The 20,170-nt window shown below is 34.5% G+C and overlaps 1 protein-coding gene across 4 annotated transcripts in view; it reads right to left on the reverse strand.

The window, feature by feature from the left end:
* ZNF385D (zinc finger protein 385D) overlaps window positions 1-20,170 on the reverse strand; it is a 943,735-nt gene that overhangs the window by 375,019 nt on the left and 548,546 nt on the right. Inside the window, exon 2 of one of the 4 annotated variants that reach the window (XM_055383493.2) lies at window positions 16,198-16,344. The exons of 2 other annotated variants lie outside the window; for them this stretch is intronic. In XM_055383493.2, the coding sequence (XP_055239468.1) occupies window positions 16,198-16,213 (16 nt within the window). In that variant the 5' untranslated portion in view covers window positions 16,214-16,344. The remainder of the gene's footprint in view (window positions 1-16,197; window positions 16,345-20,170) is intronic. One more of the 4 variants, XM_019024768.4, reaches the window with a different exon arrangement.

Below are 20,170 nucleotides of genomic sequence, written 5' to 3' on the forward strand. Positions count from 1 at the left end.
AAAGAGTTTGTAAGAAAAAGGCTCAATCTGAAACCCTAGTTCTGTCACTTACCACTGCTGTGTGACCTCCTGTTCTACAGCCTACCTCTCTGAGCTTCATCTGAACATTGCAAATATTGTCACATATCATACAATGCTATTATGACAATTAAGTAAAATAATGATCAGCAAATATTGACAAATCATAGGTGCCTATCTACCTTTTATAATAAAGCTTAATATTTTTACTAATACTCTCATAGTCAGTGTCCGCTGTAGGTTCAGTGTTGTATCAAATTATTTGTACCTGATCCTTAATTAAATCAAATTGAAGAAGTTTTAATATAAAAGAATTTAATGCTTAAGTTAGAGTGTTCCAGCCCTGGTTGTCCTCAGCTCACCCTTCAGGCTTAGTTATCTAACAACAGTATTTGCCTGCTCTAAGATCACCCAGTGTGAATGGAAAAGCCATCTAAGTCTTTTTCACGTAATTATGTACACAGTTGCTGTAGGCCTCAGGGGCCGCATTGGACCTCTAATAACGAAGAAGCCTGGAAAGTCTGTGCCTCCCCAGATTACAGCAGTGACAGGCTACGGACTCACCCCAGTAACAGATGGTTTTATTAGTGACCACTGCCAGACACTTGGCTGAGGGCGGGGCACATAGCCATTAGCGTCTGCTCCACTTTGGTGGAATGGTAGCCGTGTGCAAAAGAAAAGCTGGGTCTAAAAATAATTGACAGTGAGGGAGACAATGTACTTTTTATGTCACCCGGGGAGAAAACAAGCTAAAATAAAAATTTTTTAAAATCCTTTCCCTTGGCTCCTGAAACAGGAAAGATAAGCTCAAGTAATTGTGATATTTCCATGGAAGAGAAGGTTAGGATGTCTCCTAGTGGGAGAAAAATAAAGAAGGGGACAGAATGTCATAGGTGCCTAACACTCAGTGAATTTGTGGGAAGAAATTCTGACTCTGGCTACTTGGCAAACAAATTAAAAAATAAAATAAAAGGCTTTTCTCCCACTAATGCCACTTCAGATTATAGGCACTCAGTATGATTATCAAATAGCACAGAAGAAGAATGACAGGCTCTATTCTCAATGGCAAACAGAAAATATGATTTTTAACAAACAAAAGAATATTAATTCAAGACCTAGCATGTAAAAGCTAATAATTTGCTACAAAGATAAGTAAAAGAACTTAAGGCATACATTTGAAAGATCTAATAGTCTAGGGTAATTTTCTCAAATAGAAATGACTATGTGGCAATACTATCATAGCAGAGTCCAGAAAACTCTCAGTTTCTTCTCCCGCTTGGCATTTGGATCTCGACACTATGAACAGTTGCTTTTCCTGTTTATTTTTTTTAATCAAGTTCTGGTAGATTTTCCTATTTCCTTGGAGCTAAGCCAGAGTCGGAGCATATTAGAGAACTTCACTGCTGCAGTAACTAATTATCAGTCTTAACTTTGCACTGCTGTCACAAGTTACCACACATCTAGCAGCTTAAACCACACACATTTCCTAAATTGTTCTATTAAGACCAGCATTATCCTTATACTAAAACCCAACGAGAACACCACAAGAAAACTACAAATCAATATCTCTCATAAATATAAATGCAAAAATCCTCAACAAAATATTGGCAAATCTAATCCAAAAATGCGTAAAAAATTAGACATCACTACCAAGTGGGATTTATCCTAGGTAGGCAAGGCTAGTTCAAAATTTGAGAATTATTTAATGTAATTCATCACATCAACAAAAGCTGGAACAACTGGATATCCACACGCAAAAAAAAATTTTTTTTTTAAAAAGGAATCTACACACAGACCTTCAGACCTTACACTTTCACAAAAATAAACTAAAAGTGGATCACAGACATAAATGTAAAACACAAAACTATAAAAATCATGGAAGGTAACACAGGAATACATCTACATGACATTTGGGTTTGATGATGGCCATTTTGTTGATAAGGAAAATGAGGCTCAAAGAGTGACTTACTCAAGGTGACACATCTAGTTAGTGCCAGAGCTAGATTTGAACCCAGATCTGGCTGACCAAAAGTCCTTGCTCACAGACACTGAACTCAGTCCACAAGGCACTGGTAACTTGCTGACAGGTACACAGCGGATGATACAGGACTCTGAGTTCCTGCCTCCTGCTTTGGGATCCTTCCCCCTGCCCATACTTAGCTCAGCTGAGTCTCTTGGAGTGGGTGGCATGATCCATGCAAGAAAGGCTTGACAAACTGAACTTCATTAAAATTAAGAATTCCTCTCCTTGAAAGACATCGTCAAGAGAAAAATAAGTCAAGACATATTTGCAAAACACATATCTGATAAAGGACTCTCATCCAAAATATACAAAGAACTATTCAAGCTCAACAATTAGAGAACACAATTTAAAAATGGGCCAAATACCTTGGCAGACACCTCAGCAAAGAATACATACAAATGACAAATAAGCCAATGAAAAGATTCTTCACATTATATGTCATCAGGAAAATGCAAGTTAAAACAACTGTGAGATGGATGTCACTACACACATATTAAAATGACCAAAATCCAGAACACTAACAACATGAAACATTGGGTAGGATGTGAAGCAACTGGAACTCTGATTCCTTGCTGGTGGAAACAAAATCATAGAGCCACTTTGGAAGACAGTTTGGTGGTTTCTTACAAAACTAAACATATTCTTATTTTATGAGGCAGTAATCACACTCCTTGATATCTACCCAAAGGAGTTGAAAAGTTATGTCCACAGAAAATTCTACAAACAACTGTTTAAAGCAGCTATATTCTTTATTCATAATTGCCCAAACTTTGAAGCAACCAAGCTGTTTTTACATGGGTGAATAGATAAATAAACTGTGCTACATCCAGGCAATGGAATATTAGTCAAAGCTAAAAATAATTGAACCATCTATTAAGTCATAAAGAGATATGAAGAAACCCTAAATCCATATTATCAAGTGAAACGAGCAAATTTGAAGAGGCCCCATGCTATATGATTTCAACTATATGACAAAATGCAAAAGGAAAAACTATGGAGACAGTGAAAGATCAGTGGTTTTCAGGAATTTGGGGGTAGGAGTGAGGGATGCATAGGCAGAACACAGAGGTTGTTTAGGGCAGTGAAAATACCCCATATAATGCCATAACCATGGAAATATACCATTATACATTTGTCTAAATATTAGAAGTGTTCTCAAACCCATAAAACGTACAACACCAACAGTGAACCCTAGTGCTGTAGTGTAAACTATGGACACTGGCAACAATGATGTGTCAATGTAAGTTCATGGATTGTAACAAATGTACCTCTCCGGTGGGGGATTTTGATAATGGGGAAGACTATACGTTAGTTGGGGTATAGGAATATGGGAAATCTCTGTACCTGCCTTTTAATTTTGCTGTGAACCAATAACTGCTCTAAAAAATCATCACACAAAAAATAAAAATACACACAACTCTCTCATGACACAGGTTGTCTGGTTCTTCGGCGCATGGCCTCACTCGGCTGAAATCAAGATGTCAGCTAGAACTGCTCTCTCCTGGAGGCTCAGGACCCTTTTCGAAGTTCACTGGTTTTAGCATCATTCAAATCCAGAGGTCTGTACAACTGAAGTCTTTGTGCTTTTTGTATCTCTAGACGTGGGACCACGCTCAACTCCTAGAGACATCCTTGGGTCCTCACCATTGGTCCCCTTTTCTCACAGCATGGGAGCTTGCTTCTTCAAGGATAGCAGGGGAAGCGTCTGCTGCAGTTTCTTGTCTCTTCAATTGGCTCATCTAATTAGGTCAGTCCCACCAGGATAATCTCCCTTTTGATTAACTCAGCGTCAACTAATTAGAAACCTTATTTATATCTGTAAAATTTTTTCATCTATGCCACATAATGTAATCTAAGCAGGGATGTGACAGCTCATCATAGTCACAGGTATCCCAGCCACTCAAAGAAGGGGGAGCTGATCATACAAACCATGCACATCAGAAAGTGAGAATCTTGGGGGCTATTTTAGAATTCTCAGTGATACTTTATTTTGTAAAGTAAAATTTGCATAAGACTAACAATTTTAAAATGTACAAATCAGTAGCATTTACTAAATTCACAATGTTGTGCAATAATAACGTCTATATAGTTCAAAAATATTTTCATCCTCAAAAGAAAATCCCATGCCCAGTAAGCAGTCACTCTCCATTACCTCTCCCTTTGGCCTCTGACAAACATTAATCTGCTTTACAGGTCTATGGATTCACCTATTCTGAATATTCCATATAAGCGGAACTATACATGACCTTTTGTGTCTGACGTATTTCACTTAGCATGTTTTCAAGGTTCATCCACACTGTAGCATGTACTTGATTTTCACTCATTTTTGTAGCAGAAACATACTCTGCTGCATGGATGCACCACCATTTATTTACCTATTAAGCAGTTGATGGATGTTGTTTCCACCTTTTGGCAGTTGGGAATAGTGCTGCTATAAATATTCCCATACATGTTTTTTGGAATGCTTGTTTTCAGTTCTTTTGGGGATCTACCTAAGAGTGGAATTGCCAAGTCATATGGTAACTGCCAAACTATTTTCCACAGTGACTGCACCATTTTATATTCCCACCAGCAATGTGTAAGTGTTCCAGTTTCTCTACATCCTCATCAACACTTGTTTTGTAAATTATAGGCATCCTACTGGGTATGGAGTATTTGTGGTTTCCGTTTTCATTTGTATTTACCTAAAAGCTATTGGTATTAAGTATATTTTCACGTGATTTTTGACTTTTTATATTGTGGCCATTTATATATCTTCTTTGGAGGAAAGGCTATTCAAGTCTGTTGTTTATTTTTCAATTGGATTGTTTTTCCTTTTGTCATCGAGTTCTAAGAGTCCTTTTCATATTCTGAGTATTAGACCTTAACAGGCATTTGATTCCAGATACTTTCTCCCTTTCTGTAGGTTGTATTTCACTTATTTATAATACATGCAAATTTTAATTTTGAAGTCCATTTTATATATTTTTTCTTGTTACTTTTACTTTTGAAATGATATGTAAAAATTCATTGCCATATCTAAGACAATGAAGATTTTCCTCTATGCTTTCTTCTAAGAGTTCTATAGCTTTAGAATGCACATAGAGGCCTTTGATCCATTTTGAGTTAAATTTTGAATAATGTGTGAGATAGGAATCCAATTCACTTTTTCGCATGTAGATATCCAGTTGTCTCACAAATATTGGTTGAAAAGACCATTATTTCCAAAGATTATTCTTTATTCTTGTTAAAAATCAGCCAAAGATTTATGGATTTATTTCTGGACTATCACTTCTAATCTAATTATCTCTATGCCTAGCCTATGGCAGTACCATACTGATTTGATTTTTATAGCTTTGTAGTAAGTTTTGAAACTAGAATGTATGAAATATTCAACTTTATTTTCCCTTTTCAAGATTGTTTTGACTATTTTGAATGCCTTACAATTTCACATAAATTATAAGATCTATGTGTCCATTTACACAAAAAATGTTTATTGGGCTTTTGATAGGAATGGCACTGAATCTTTAGATTGCCTTGGGTAGTACCAACCTTAGCAATATTAAATCTATCCAATCCATTAACATGGAATTTCCTTTCATTTACTTAAGTCTTCTTTAAATTTTAGCAATGTTGTAGTTTTCAGAGTTTTCAGAATAAAAGTTGAACATCTAGTAGGTTAATTTTTTTCCTAAAAGCTGGGCATACTGGCACAAGCCTGAAGTCTCAGCCACTATGGAGGCTAAGGCAGAAGCATTGCTTGAATCAAGGAATTTAAGGCCAGCTCGGGCAACATAGTGAGACCTTGCTATTTTTTATTTAATTATTCTATTAAAAAATAATTTATTTCCAAGTGTTTTTATTCTATTGTAAGTGGAATTGTTTTTCTAAGTTCCTCCTTGAATTGTTCAATTATTGCTGGTGTATAAAAATACAATTGTCCTTTGTTTGTTGATCTTGTTTATTGGCTCTAAGAGTTTTTTTGTGGATTCCTTAGGATTTTCTACATAAAATATTATGTTATCTGCACATAGTTTCGCTTCTTTTTCAATTTGTATACTTTTGTTTCTTTTTCTTGCCTAATTGCTATGTCTAGAACTTCCAGTAGCAGCATCCTTTTTGTTCCTGATTTTAGGAAGAAAACTCTTACTCTTTCACCATTAAGTGTACTATTTATTAGCTGTGAGTTTTTCTTAAATGCCCTTTACCATATTGAAAAAGTCTCCTTTTATTCTTAATTTGAATTTTGTTTTGTTTTGTCAAGTAATTTTTCTGCATCAATTTAGATGGCCATGTATTTTTCCCTTCATTCTATTAATATTCTTTATTACATTGATTCATTGATTTTATACGTTGAATCACTCTTACATTTCTGGAATAAATCCTACTTGGTCCTGATTATAATTCTTTAAATAAGCTGTTGGATTTGGTTTACTAGTACTTTCTTGAGGATTTTTTTTGTGTCAGTATTCATTAGACATATTAGTCTATAGTTTTCTTTTGATGTCTTTATCTGGTTTTGATATCAGGGTAATACTGGACCCATAGAATGAGTTAGGAAGTGTTAACTCCTCTGCCATGTTTGAAGAGTTTTGGGAAGATAAGTGTTAATTATTCTTTAAGTGTTTGGTAAAATTCATCAGTGAAAACATCTGGTCTTGAGCTTGGCTTGTTGGAGATGTTTGATTAACAAGTCAATCTCTTTATCTTTTTATCTATCTATTTTTAATTGTAAACTTCCAGTTTATGTAACCAGAACTTAGATGAGGCACTGTTACCTTTTTCTCTCTGTCCAAAACATTCACATTCTTAATTTACTGTAGCAGAGCCATTACTTTATTTAATAGGAAAACTACAAAGGAATAAAATGGGAGCTAAACTCACACAGCTGATATGGCTTAGGGAACTACTGCAGCCCCTGGGTGCCCACAGAAACATCTTGGCTTCCAGCTGAAAACTCATAATGCTCTGAGGCTGGGATTTTCAGTGAGAATCTCTATATTTAGAGTGCCCATCCTGACCAATTTGGGTTTCAGGATGCTCAGTGATTATTTACTCTCTGTCTGTGTAATACCATCTGTTTTGTATATTCCAGAAATTACTGAAGCTTTCTGGCCCATTGATTGTTTTTTCCCCTGTTTCTAATGAAGCCATGGGTGTTTTCTCCTGCTATATTAAAACATAAACAATTTATAAATGGCACCATTTCACAAAATGGACAGAATACAGTTTTCAACTTTTATTAGAGACGGGGCAGATTTCTTAAACTACATCTCACAGTGGACAATAACAGACTACAGAAATGCCTAAAATCTATACATTTCCATAAAGATGGAGACATTTTGCATAAAATCTAATTAATGGCTCATCAAATTAATGTACATTAGCTAATGTAGATTGCAATTCCAATATTATCTAAGATCTTACACTTGTGAATAATTTAGTATATATTTAAATGCTGTTTCCAAAAAAAGTGGGGAATAAGTAAAGCTTACAGCTTTAATCATGATGATGGGGTAATTTCTTTGATAAATCCAAATATCAAATGGATTTAATATTACCCTTTTGGAGAGGATTTTTCATTGTTTCCAAAACAACTTGTTTTTTCTTTAAGACCCCTGAAACAGAAGGCTATGAGTGCCTTCAAAAGCATAGAATAAAGCAGTGTGTAAGTAATAGACACCTCCAAGTAAATAATACACTTGAACCAGTACCTTATCTTGCAGAAAACAAATTTCATTTTCAGAATGGATCTACATTGATTTAAAAAAATTAGCATCTGCAACGTAAACTATATGTGCATATGCGGCAGGCAGGGCACTTCACACAGGCCAACTGTATAAGAGGATGATTTTCTTACCCTGGAAGTAGAAATACACTCAATAGAACACTTGTCCTGGGAGTACAATCTCACTATCTGTGTGAACTTGGCAGTTAGTCTCTGAGCCTTTGTCTTTGACTCTTAAATATAAGCATAAAAATGCTTACCTGTCCACCTGTCTGCCTGTCTAACTGGGCAGGTTAATAACAAAGTGTTTGTGAAATGCTTAGAAAGCTACCAGGCCTAAACAGATGTAAGTGCTCAAGGTTTTGTGTGCAAGTGATTGGGCAAATGCTCCCAGGAGGAACAAGGAAAGATGTTGGGAAGTAGGACAAGGAATGGGGAGAGGAGAAGAACGAGCGGAAATTTGGATAAATTCCAAGTCTCAGGCTGATCCTTCAGGGAATTTTGAGATTTTAATTATGTTAAGAGTTTGTCTAACTTCAAGGCAAGATGGCTGCAAGTTATTGTTACCCCTCCCCGCCACCTGACGCCCAGGGGTTTGGGAGGGAGTTATATAAACCTCCCAGGCATTTCCAGCTCTCTGTATCTGTCAGTAAAGCAGCTCCAGGAACCTAAGGGTAGTTATCACAGAGAGTGGCAGGTACGGGTGGCACCTTAGAATCAAAGCACAAAAGATAAAGGAAGGAAAACTGGTGTGCCCAAAATGAGAATACAGCATTTAGGTGGAATGACAAGAGTGTTCACTATTACCATCTTCCTTAAAATTTCATTTTCTTTCCAGATTTGTATTTTTTACATAGTTTTCTAGAAAATCATCTGGACACCATGTTTTCTTCTGTATAGGAGTCATTGATATTTAAAATCAAAGTTCTTAATAACTGCAAACTAATATGATTGTATAACTAAGCCTAAATATTCTGTAATAAAATATTATTTCAAAATGTTTCACATTTCAGCTTAATTTTACAGTGAAAAAAATATATTTTCTTTAAAATTACATAGAATACACATGAAAACAACTGGATGAAATATCCATATTTGTAATAGGACATAAAAGCTATATATATCATCCCTGTCGTAATTCAAATGAAATGTAACTTCTCAAGACAGCACATCAAGGAACAAAAGCATTTTTCTCAGTCTTCATCATTGTTTAGGCTTCCTTAAATGTGGCAAATCTAAGTACTTATTGAATATCTCCATATGAGATATAATTTTCAAGGAATCATTTGTTCCAAGTATCTTGGAAAGCAAACTGGTGGAAGAGGAAAATGCTTTCACAGGTTCCCATGGGATAATCAATCATTGCTCATTTTGGAACTGCATTCAATGTCTGTGGCACTGTCACTTGCAAATAAGAAATTGTGTATTCTTCAAACTTTAATAGGAACATTGTAAAATTCTGTAGTTTCATATCATGTTTACACAATGAAGAAACCTTTGCTGGGAAATTATCTCAACTCATCCAAAACCAAAGTTAAAGGATTTTATAGAGGTGTAAATTATTTCAGTTGAGAAATCAGCACTGCCACAAGGAAAAATAAAAGTAGTGTGTAAATTTCTTGTGCATATGTTTTATCCACAAGAAAACTATTTGGGTACAAGTATGATTAAATGAAAACGTATTTTATGTGGTTGTTTTAGTAAAAAGAACAGTATTTTTATATCACATTCTTTTTGTTCACAATTATTGCCGTTTATAAATTTTGTTTTCTTATATGATAAAAAGTAAGTGCCATCTAGAATTGAAAAGGCTAAATATGTCTCTATTTACAAGTTGTAATTAAAATGAACATGTGTGGTGGTAGCTGTTACCAGTGGACAGTAACGTTTTCAAGAAATTAATCGTGTGAAAAATTGAGTAAATATCACAAGGAAGTGCCTTGACTTCTCCAGGGGATGCAGAATTCCTATGAACAAGAGATGATTTAAAAGCAGAGGGAGTGATATTTCTTTTTCATTTGTCAAGCCTTGCCTAAGGAGAAAGTCCCTCCCTCCCCCAAAGTGTGCAGAAAGTACATTTATGCAAGAAAACAAGGGTTTGAATCCTTCCTTCTACTTAAGAGCTATTTATCTCTGGGCAATTCATTTTAGTCTCTCTTGTCCTCAGATTCTGTATTATTTACCTAATTTAAACAGTTTTTAATTTTTACTTACATTATTTACTTAATTTTACAGATGAAGGCACTAAATGTCAGAGAGGTTAAGTAATTTGTTCAAGATCACCAATAATGAAGGTTAGTTCAAAGGCTATTTAATATGTTGCTTCTACTGTTTTCCCTTATATACTCCATCACTATTATAAGAAAGAACGTTGCTTGGAAAATCAATCTTAAAAATGAAAATTTAACCATGATCATTATTTCTTATGCCTAGAAAAGCATTCAAATATCCTTGCCCTGGGCAGAAGAAGGATTGATTCCTATTGAACCCTGGAGGTGGGGTGGAAAAGAACCAACCTGATAATGGTGAGAGGGGTTTATACCACTAAGTGGGTTTCCGCTTTCAAACTATTAAGGAAAGTGACTCTAATTACCAGCTTTTTGCTGCTGGGACCATCTCCTCCCATTTGTATGAATGATGTGAGAAAACAGTACCAGATGCAGTTAATTTAAGAGAAGGTTGTCTGTTGTATGGCATTGAAAAACTGGGTGATCTATTTAAATTAGATTAATTCAAATTAGGGTAGTGAGAGAGAGAATATATATGTGTAAATAGTGTGTAGATTTCTTGTAAATGTGGGTGTTTAGTGTGGAAATAGGTTGTAAATCTGGGTGCTTAGGTATAGAAACAAGTCAACTGCAGTTTTCACCATGTGGACTCATAAATTAGGCTCTAAAAATGAATGCTGTTTATCCTCAACGATTCATAGTCATATAAAACAAATGCATAAGTGAATCATGTCCATTCAATCCAATTCAAGTCTAACACCTACCTTGTGATTTAGGAGAAAGAACAAAAGACCACTCTACTTAAGATTCAGAGATTTGGCTCTGACCATATGATCTTTACCTGTAGCTCTTCTGAGGACCAATTTTGTCATTTGTGAAATAAAAAAGCAGAGCAGTCTTTGATCATCCACCTCTGACATTCAGGTTTCTCCTTATCCTGTCCTAATTTTCCTCAGAGTTGCCAAGAGTATAGCAACACTGACAAGACTGGATTTCACTATTTCCTCTCCTGTCCGTTAAGTAGAGATGCTAGTGAGCAGTGAAACGGTCATAATGCAGTCCTAGTGAAAGAATGGGAAGCTGCTTGGAGCTTCGAGCATGGGATCTCATAGAAAATGAACCATTTTTCCCTGGATAATTAGCATTTGGCCAAAATGACTGCTTCATGTCCCTTCTACTTACCTGCAATAGACTACAAGATGGCAATCTGGGACAGGTCACTTTCAGAGTGCTTTGGATACTGTAAAAATACAATGTCTATAAAAGGATATTTGAATAAACAGCCAGGCATATAGCCTTGTTCTCATTTGCTCTGGGAAATTCATATGCATGTTAGCTAAACAGCAAAGCAGGCTTATTTGTCTGGTACTCAAGTGGTGCTTGCCTGCCAGACTACCTGCCTTCTTCCTTTCTCCCCCTCTCTTTCACTTCTGCATTCCTTCTTTCCTTTCTTTTTTTTTAAATTTCTTATTTTTTTTGTGAGGGGGCAGGGGGAGGTTATACCAATCTAAACTCTTTTCGTATTTGGTACCTGAAAAAAGAATGAATGCTCATGGGTTCGCGCCATTCTACGGCCTCAGTCTCCCGAGTAGCTGGGACTACAGGCGCCTGTCACCAAGCCCGACTAATTTTTTGTTATTTTTAGTAGAGACGGGGTTTCACCGTGTGAGCCAGGATGGTCTCGATCTCCTGACCTCGTGATCCACCCACCTCGGCCTCCCAGAGTCCTGGGATTACAGGCGTGAGCCACCGCGCCTGGCCAATAGAGCTCGTTTTATAGTTAATTGGGGTCACAGAAAATGTATACGTGAAACCAGTGCAATTTTTATCTAAAGAAATAGAGCAGAATGTCATTCTAGAACTTCTTCCTTAAAACTACACAGACCTAATTTTTTGGGAGATTTTGTTGCCAGTACAAGAAAACATATGTTATATAGTAATAAAATTTAGTTTTCAAATAAATTCATAAAAAGTTGTATCTCCTTCTGTTACTGGTTTACAAACTACCCTAGTCAGAAAACTCACTTGTGGCTCCCGCTAAGAATACAAACTCCTGAACCTTCTTGACCTGGGAGAAGACTCTCAAAGAGTGAAACTTCAGACTTTGTGAATCAAAAAAACAAAGCAAAGCAAAACATCAGCAGTAATTCTTATAACCAGAGCCAAGTTTGGAAAACATATATTTATCTCCAAACAGAAATTTCATTGCCCATGGGGGATTTTTCTGAAGTGAATGCCAACTTCCCTCTTATTTTTCTGATTTGAATCCAGTTCATTTCATATTTCACACTATTATGGGAAACCAGAAGAGAGAAAGCAGGAGGAAATGAATTTAGAACAGTGCCATCCAGTAAAAATATAATGCGAATCAGATGTGTAATTTTCAATCTTCTAAAAGTTGAAATTAGAAAAGTAAGAATAGCTAAAATTAAGTTTAATAGTACAGTTTATATAAACTAATATATCCAAATCATTATTGAGATATTTTGCATTCTTTTTTATAAGCAAAGTCTGAGAAATATGATTTACATCTAGAGCATATCTCTATCTCAACTTGCTATTTTTCAAGTGTTTTAATACTACCACAGCTAGTGCAGATTTAGAAAATTTTGGTTTATGACACTATGAAGATAAAGTTACTCTAATTTGTCTCACCTGTTTATGGTGTAAACAACTGCAATCATTTATGTGTATTCCAGTTGTGATTTGACTCGCCAAGTTTAAAAGTAAAGAGAAAACCAACAACAGAAACTACAAAATTAAGACCTGGCTTTGGAGTTTTTTGAAGATAGTATTTTATTTTCAGCTTATTAAAAATATTGTTGAACTAAGAAATACAATAGAGAATATATTCTCATTATCCTTAGTAGGCCAGTAACAAATTTTACTTAAAATATATTTAAATAACTTAGTTTAGTAATAATAAAATGGAATTATGGTGAAAATGTTTCTTAGAAACTTTGTTTAAAACTTAACAAAATAGGAGCATCATGTGTATAATTTCTTGAGCTTTTCAGAACATCAACTTCTATTTTTCAATGGCATCTTCAAATATGGCAGGATTTGAAAAGGCCCCACTTTTGAGATTTGAAAAAGTCTCTGAGATGGAGTGTCATAGTTACCTAGTTGCTTACCCTAAATTCAAAGTCTGCATTATTTTTAGTATGTAAGCTAAATTTATAGAAGGAAATTGTTTCTCTGATATTTGCATTGTCTCAATAATTCAGATTTTAATTTTGTGTTAGCTCTAACCTCATGTATGACCAAATATGTCTGAAAATAGAATTGCTAAGTAGTATAGATTTTACTGTTATCATTGCTCTGTGATACTATAATGAAAAGTGATCAAGAGACCAGAAGCCAAAGCATGGTTGGAGGAAAAGGACAAAATATAATTTATCAAAAATTCTATGCATAATGAACAGTGTAATATTTTCCTTTAATTGTTATTGCACATATGTGTTTCCTACTTTCTGGCATATGTACACACAAACACACACACACCTTTTGTCATTTTAAAAAAGCTACAAATCTTCTGAGGTCCTAATATGAGAGAAATTAAAATATATCATATGGAACACCATGGCACATAGTTTTGGCTTTCTACTCTCTAATTTCTAAGTTTTCTTTATAAATAGAACCCCAATTAAACTGGGGTTTCAATATTTCCTAGGCTCCCTTGCAGTTAGGGCTGCATATGTGACACAGCAACAACTAATTAAATATAAGTAGAAATTTCCAGTGGAGGCAATTAGTTAAACCCCTTACAATAGAAAAGATCTAGTCAGTTGGTCCCGTTTTCCACTAGCCTTCACGCTTCCTGCCTAGACTGGAGAGTCAATATCTGAAGACAAATTAACCCTTTGATCGCCAGATCAATGAGCATGAGGAGAGGGAGGCACAAAATCAGAATCATCTTGGCTGTCTAATGACATCGTGGATTACTGTTTCTGCACCAGCTTTGAACTGCCCATCTCTAGACTTCTTGTGGGATGAGCAAATTAAGCTTCCTCCAATAAGTTGTTCAGGTTTGTATTTGATAATCATATGAGTGTGGACATTACAAATATGGACAAATCGTATAAAGGAAAACTGCTAAAGTTTGAGACATATAAACTAGATGATTGTAAATACAAATGCAAAGTAGATTACAGTGAATAATATTCTCTGACTTATTTTACCTAAAGCTGGAATTAACATTTCTTGAAAATATGAAGAAAGTTGGTGAAAAAATAAAAAAAAAATTTTCTGAATGCTTGCAATATTACCATTTTTCAGAAGAAAGAAGAGGTTGACCAATGATTACAATATTCTCTCCTTTTCATGATAGCTGCCTCAAATAGTAAAAATACTCAAAAGACCTTCTAACTTTCCATTTGTGTTAGAAAAATATTCTGCCACTGGCATAATTTTACTGATGGACATTGGCTTGTATCTTAACACACGGCATGATGAAATTATGGTGAGAAATCAATTATTAGAAAGAAAGCTTTGAAAGATTTGTCTATGGGGATTAAAGATATTAATAGGGTCATCTTGACTTTGCTAAGGTACTGAGTAGAGAAAACCAGAAAGCAGTTCACTTTGACTCAAAATGTCTCCAAATGCTGTCAGAAACTTCTTACAGTGTCCACAAATGGGAGCTGTATTGTGCTGATAAGAAACAGAAAGTAATTTCTTACATATAATATATAAACTCTTTAAATTGATTTTAAATCTGCTCTTTCTAAATTGTCTATTCCATAGCTCATCCTAATATTTTCATTGCCTAGAAAGCCAATTGTGATGGCTGTTTCATGCCAAGCAAATAATGCTGTCTTCCCTTGACTTATAAGAAAACATAAGATTGTCCATCTGTTTCACATGCAAAAGCTTTATCAGATGTTGGATTCCAGAAGAAAGATGAGAGATGTTGTCAGTCAATAATTTTAATATGCATTTTCTGAGGATGGCTTTGCTGCAACCTATGAGATCTCTTTAAAAAATAAACAACTCATGCTATACAGAATTTTTTTGAATGAGGGAAAATATTTGCGGTAAACTAAGAGTTGTAGAAATAAAAAGCAACCCAGTAATTAAAGAAAATAGACTTAACACATGAAAATTGTCAAATGTTTTATAACTTATTAAAATATAATATTAAACTATTATTATATTTATATATGTTAGATAAAATATTACATTGTATATGAAAAAGTATATTACCTGGTATGTTCAAAGATAATATAGTGAATGTATACTTTTATACATCTATCTTAATGTGGCTAGATTTTTATGCATGTGAATTACATAAAATGTCATATGTATATTATATGTAATAATTAGCATCGACCTCGTGAAATATCTGTATAGCACAACAAAATGTTACATGCAGTGAAAACCATGAACATAATCATTTCTCACATAGTTTAAGTAATAAGGATAAAGGGTAAAAGCTCAGAGTTAAAGGGTTTATTAAAGAGCTTCATTCTTTAATTTAAAAAGACAACATTCTTCTCTACTTGCTATGTTCTTATGTTGCAATTTACCGAATATTTGTGTCCCCCCCAAATTCCTATGTTGAATTCCTAACCCCCAATGTGATGATATCTGGAGGTGGGCCTTTGGAAGCCAATTAGGTCATAAGAGTGGATCACCCATGAATGGGATTAGTGCCCTCATAAGAAAAGGCCAGAGAGCCAGCTGACTGTCTTTTTGCCATGTGAGGATATAAGAAGTTGGCAGGCTGCAGCCTAGAAGAGGGCTCCCACCAGAACTCAACCATATTGGCATCCTAGTTTTGAACTTCCAGCCTCCAGAACTATGCGAAATGAGTTTCTGTTGTTTATAAGCCATCCAGTCTATGGTACTTTAGTATAGCAGCCTGAACTAACCAAGTCATATATAAAATAGTAGTGACACAGGATAAGAAAATTAGTATCAAAATTGTTACAAATATATTTTAAAAATCAAATTTAAAGATGTTTGAATAATTAAATTACATAAATAACAACTCAAACATATTTTAGAAAAAGTCCCCTTCTAACACACACTCTCTTTACAAAGAGACCTGTAGTATAACACCTTCTTGAATTTACCTTCCCTCCTCCAGGAAAACACTAGAAGCTATGACTCCAGATTCTTTGCTCTGTGCTGTGGCCCCAGAGACTATGAAAAGAACTGTTGACCATCTCTACTCTGCATTAAGTGAATCCAAGCAGAGATGACACCCGTCCACTTACCACTGGGCATGGCCATTGCAGAGACTGCGAAGAAAAAGAACGCTGTTGACCCTCTTTGCCTTGCAAGTGCTTGTGCCTCCTCTCCTTTGTGCCAGTGCTGTGGCCATAGAGCTATTGGGTGGACTGTTGTCAATTATTCCTCTCCTGCTGGAAGGTAATGACAGCAAAGGGGCAAATCACCTCTTTTCCCAACTAGAGAGTGGGGGAAGGGTTATGGACAGGAGTGATCTGAATAAACAAATGTTTTAAATCAGTGTTCAAAGTCCCAGGGGAAACCCTAGAGCAGCCAATACATGAATCCAACCAGAATCCACACAGCAAAGCTCTGAGAAATGAACAATGATGTGGAACACTGCTTAAGTCTCAGATTGACCTCTGGGTAGCACCAAAGTAGGACAGATTAAAATAGTACCACAAAGACTTTGAAAACTAAATTGACATTTGAACTACAGTTCTCGAAGGGCAGCCAGGAAGGGCATGCATTCTAAACATCAATGGGTTGCCCGCATGCTATAAGAAAAGATAAGGAAACCAGAGTCTTATAACATAAAATGTATGGAATATAATGATGAATTGCTCATCTTATATAGAACTAGAAAAATGTCAACAGGATTTGAGAAAAGATTCTCAAAAACATGCAAAGTACCAAGATGACATAGATGTTGAAATTAGCTAAGAAGGATTTTAAAGTAGCTATTATTAAAATGCTCCAGCATGCAATAATAACTACTCTTGAAAAAATGGAAAAATGGAATCTAAGCAAAGAAAAAGAAATAGAAACTAAGGAGCTTTCAAGAATGGAAAAAGCAACAAAAGTGGTAAATACCTAGGTAAATATAAAAGACTATTCATGCACTCTTGGGTTTTTTAAAATTATGTTTGATAATTGAGAACAAAAAATATATAATATTGTCTAATGCGGTTTTCAACATATGTAGGCAGCATCAAAGATAACTGTATCATAAAGGGGAGAAGAAAAGGGATCTATAATGTGGTAAGGCTTTTAGATTCTTTTTGAAATAAGGTATTGAAACAAGTAGATTGTGATAATTTAAGAATGTATATAACCCCACAACAAACCCTATAATCAATATACAATGATATATATATACACATATATATACACATATATATACATATATACATACACACATATATACACATACACATATATACACACATACACACATATATACCTATATACATATATATACATATATACATATATATACACACACATATATATATATACACACACACACATATATATATATATATATATACACATACTGAAAAATACTAGGTACATTAAAATTGAATACTAAAAAATGTGCAAGAAGGCAAGGAAAGAGAGAGGTACAAAAAACCAGAATATAAACCAAAAGCTAATAGGTAACCTGAATTGAGGTATAACTAAAAAAGAAATTAAATTTGTGATAAAAATAACCTGAAAACAAAATCTCTAGGCATAAATTGTTTCACTGGAGAGTTCTCACAAACATTTCAAGAAAAATTTACATGGATTCCATACAATATCTTCCAGAAAACAGGAGAGAAGGGAAACTTTCCAATTCGTTATAACACCAGCATGTCCTTGATACCAGAACCAAAGATGGCAAAAGTAAATAGACAAATACATTACAAGCCAATATACCTCATGAAAACTGACACACAAATAATCAATAAAATATTAACAAATCAAATCTACAATGTATAAAAAGAAAAATACATCATGATCAATTAGGGTTTCTTCTAGGAATTCAAGGCCAATGTAATATTTAAAAATCAGTGAATCTAAAGACAGAAACTACATGATCATATCAATTGACATAGAAAAGCACTTACCATTCATGATAAAAAGAAAGATATCACCATTACTTAAAAAAAAACTATATATGTGTGTCTGGGGCCTGTCGGGGGTGGGGGCTGGGGGAGGGATAGCATTAGGAGATAAACCTAATGTAAATGACTAGTTGATGGGTGCAGCACACCAACATGGCACATGTATACATATGTATCAAACCTGCATGTTGTGCACATGTACCCTAGAACTTAAAGTATAATAAAAAAACTATATATGTGTGTGTATGTATGTATGTATACGTTTATTTATTTCTATTAATAAAATATAAACCAAAACTAATAAAATTAGTTACTTTTAGAGAAGGAATGAATCAGATGGAGAGTACTGAGATTAAAGCTGGATTGTTTGAAATGTACCTTGTTTTAAAGTTTGATTTTGGATCTGTATAAAGGTTTTATGTAATTATTAAACAAAATGAATCAAATGGAATTAGATGCATATGAAGTTGGAGACATCCCTACACAAGATTTATATTGAATGAGTTAATTTAAACATAGGACTTTGAGTATACATTACTGGTAGCTATTCTTAGGATAAAATAAGTTGTAAAGATAAATTAAATGGTAAATTGTTTATATATGTACATATATAATGAAAACATATATACACACACAGCACACCACACACACACACACACACATATGTATGTGTGTGCATATGTGTGTGTGTGTGTGTGTGTATATATATATATATATATATATATATACACATTTTAAGTAAGTAATTAATGTAATTAATGTCTTTAGCAACCAGGATTTCCACATAGGAAATATAAAGAAAAGAGATACAAATGCAAAGAATCAAAGAATCTAATAAAAATAATCTCAAATCTTAAATCAGAATTGAAAATATCAGTATAAACTCATTGTATTCTGTTTAGCATGAATCCTATTTCTTAGCTTATTCTATTAGAAATTCTATAAGCAAGACAAACACAGCAGCAACGAACACCCTGATCGCTCAAAATAGTGGTATTTAAATAACATTTCCCACGTAGAGAAACCAGAACTTTTTGGGAAAATTGCTGAATTTCAGGACTGGGAGAGGAAATATTCAAGAGACCAGAATATAGGAAGCAAGAAGTTTATCAAAGACTATTATAGTCAGGTCAAAAGAAAGTAGAAAGTTTTTCTACTTCCCAAGAGGGGACAATGTTAACAACAAAAAGAATGATGAATGTAACTGATGGAATACAAAATATGCTAAATGTGAGAATCCATAATGACAGTAAAAAAATACAAAACAAAATGGAGCTCAGATGTATTTGGAGGTTTCCAATGTATGGCAATAACTAACTTCTCTGAAACTTGTGAAGAAATAAAAGCAGCTAGCATTTATTTATCCTATACTGTATAAACTGTATAGTTTACAAAAACTATAAAATCATTATCAAATCAAACACTTGATGAGGAAAATTACCTATTTATAAAAGAATTAATTCAGAAAGTAATTCATGGAGAAGAAGAGAACAGCACCATTTTGCAAGCCCTAATAAAATAAGGTGCCTAGGCAATCATCATGAATTTTTCCAAAATCATGTTAAATGGCTCATGGATGGTGAATTGCATAATGAATAGATTAGTGTAACAAAACCTGATCCATTGATCAATCTTAACAACACACAAATAGAGACAATAGACATTTTGTGCCTTCAAAATTCTAAAGAAAGTATGTAGAACCACCTACAAAACATTCTTGCCAAAAAAATCAAATTTGAATCTTTTCAAATCTCTAAATATCAGTTTATAGAAAACACAAGGAATTTAAGAGGAAGTTAAGTGCCACCAAAAAGATATAATTGGTCAAATTCAGAACATGGAATATTCTACAGGAAAAAATAATTTGATTTCCTCAATTAAAAAATAGGAAGGGGAAGATCTTACAGATTAAATATTCCTTTAAAAGATACTTAAGGATCCGGCACCAAGATGGTCGAATAGGAACAGCTCCAGTCTACAGCTCCCAGCATGAGTGACGCAGAAGATGGGTGATTTCTGAATTTCCAACTGAGGTACCTGGTTCATCTCACTGGGGCTTGTTGGACAGTGGGGGCAGCCCATGGAGTGTGAGCTGAAGCAGGGCGGGGCACCGCCTCACCTCAGAAGTGCA

The sequence above is a fragment of the Gorilla gorilla genome, chromosome 2 (genome assembly GCF_029281585.2).
Source record: "Gorilla gorilla gorilla isolate KB3781 chromosome 2, NHGRI_mGorGor1-v2.1_pri, whole genome shotgun sequence".
Lineage (NCBI taxonomy): Eukaryota > Metazoa > Chordata > Mammalia > Primates > Hominidae > Gorilla > Gorilla gorilla.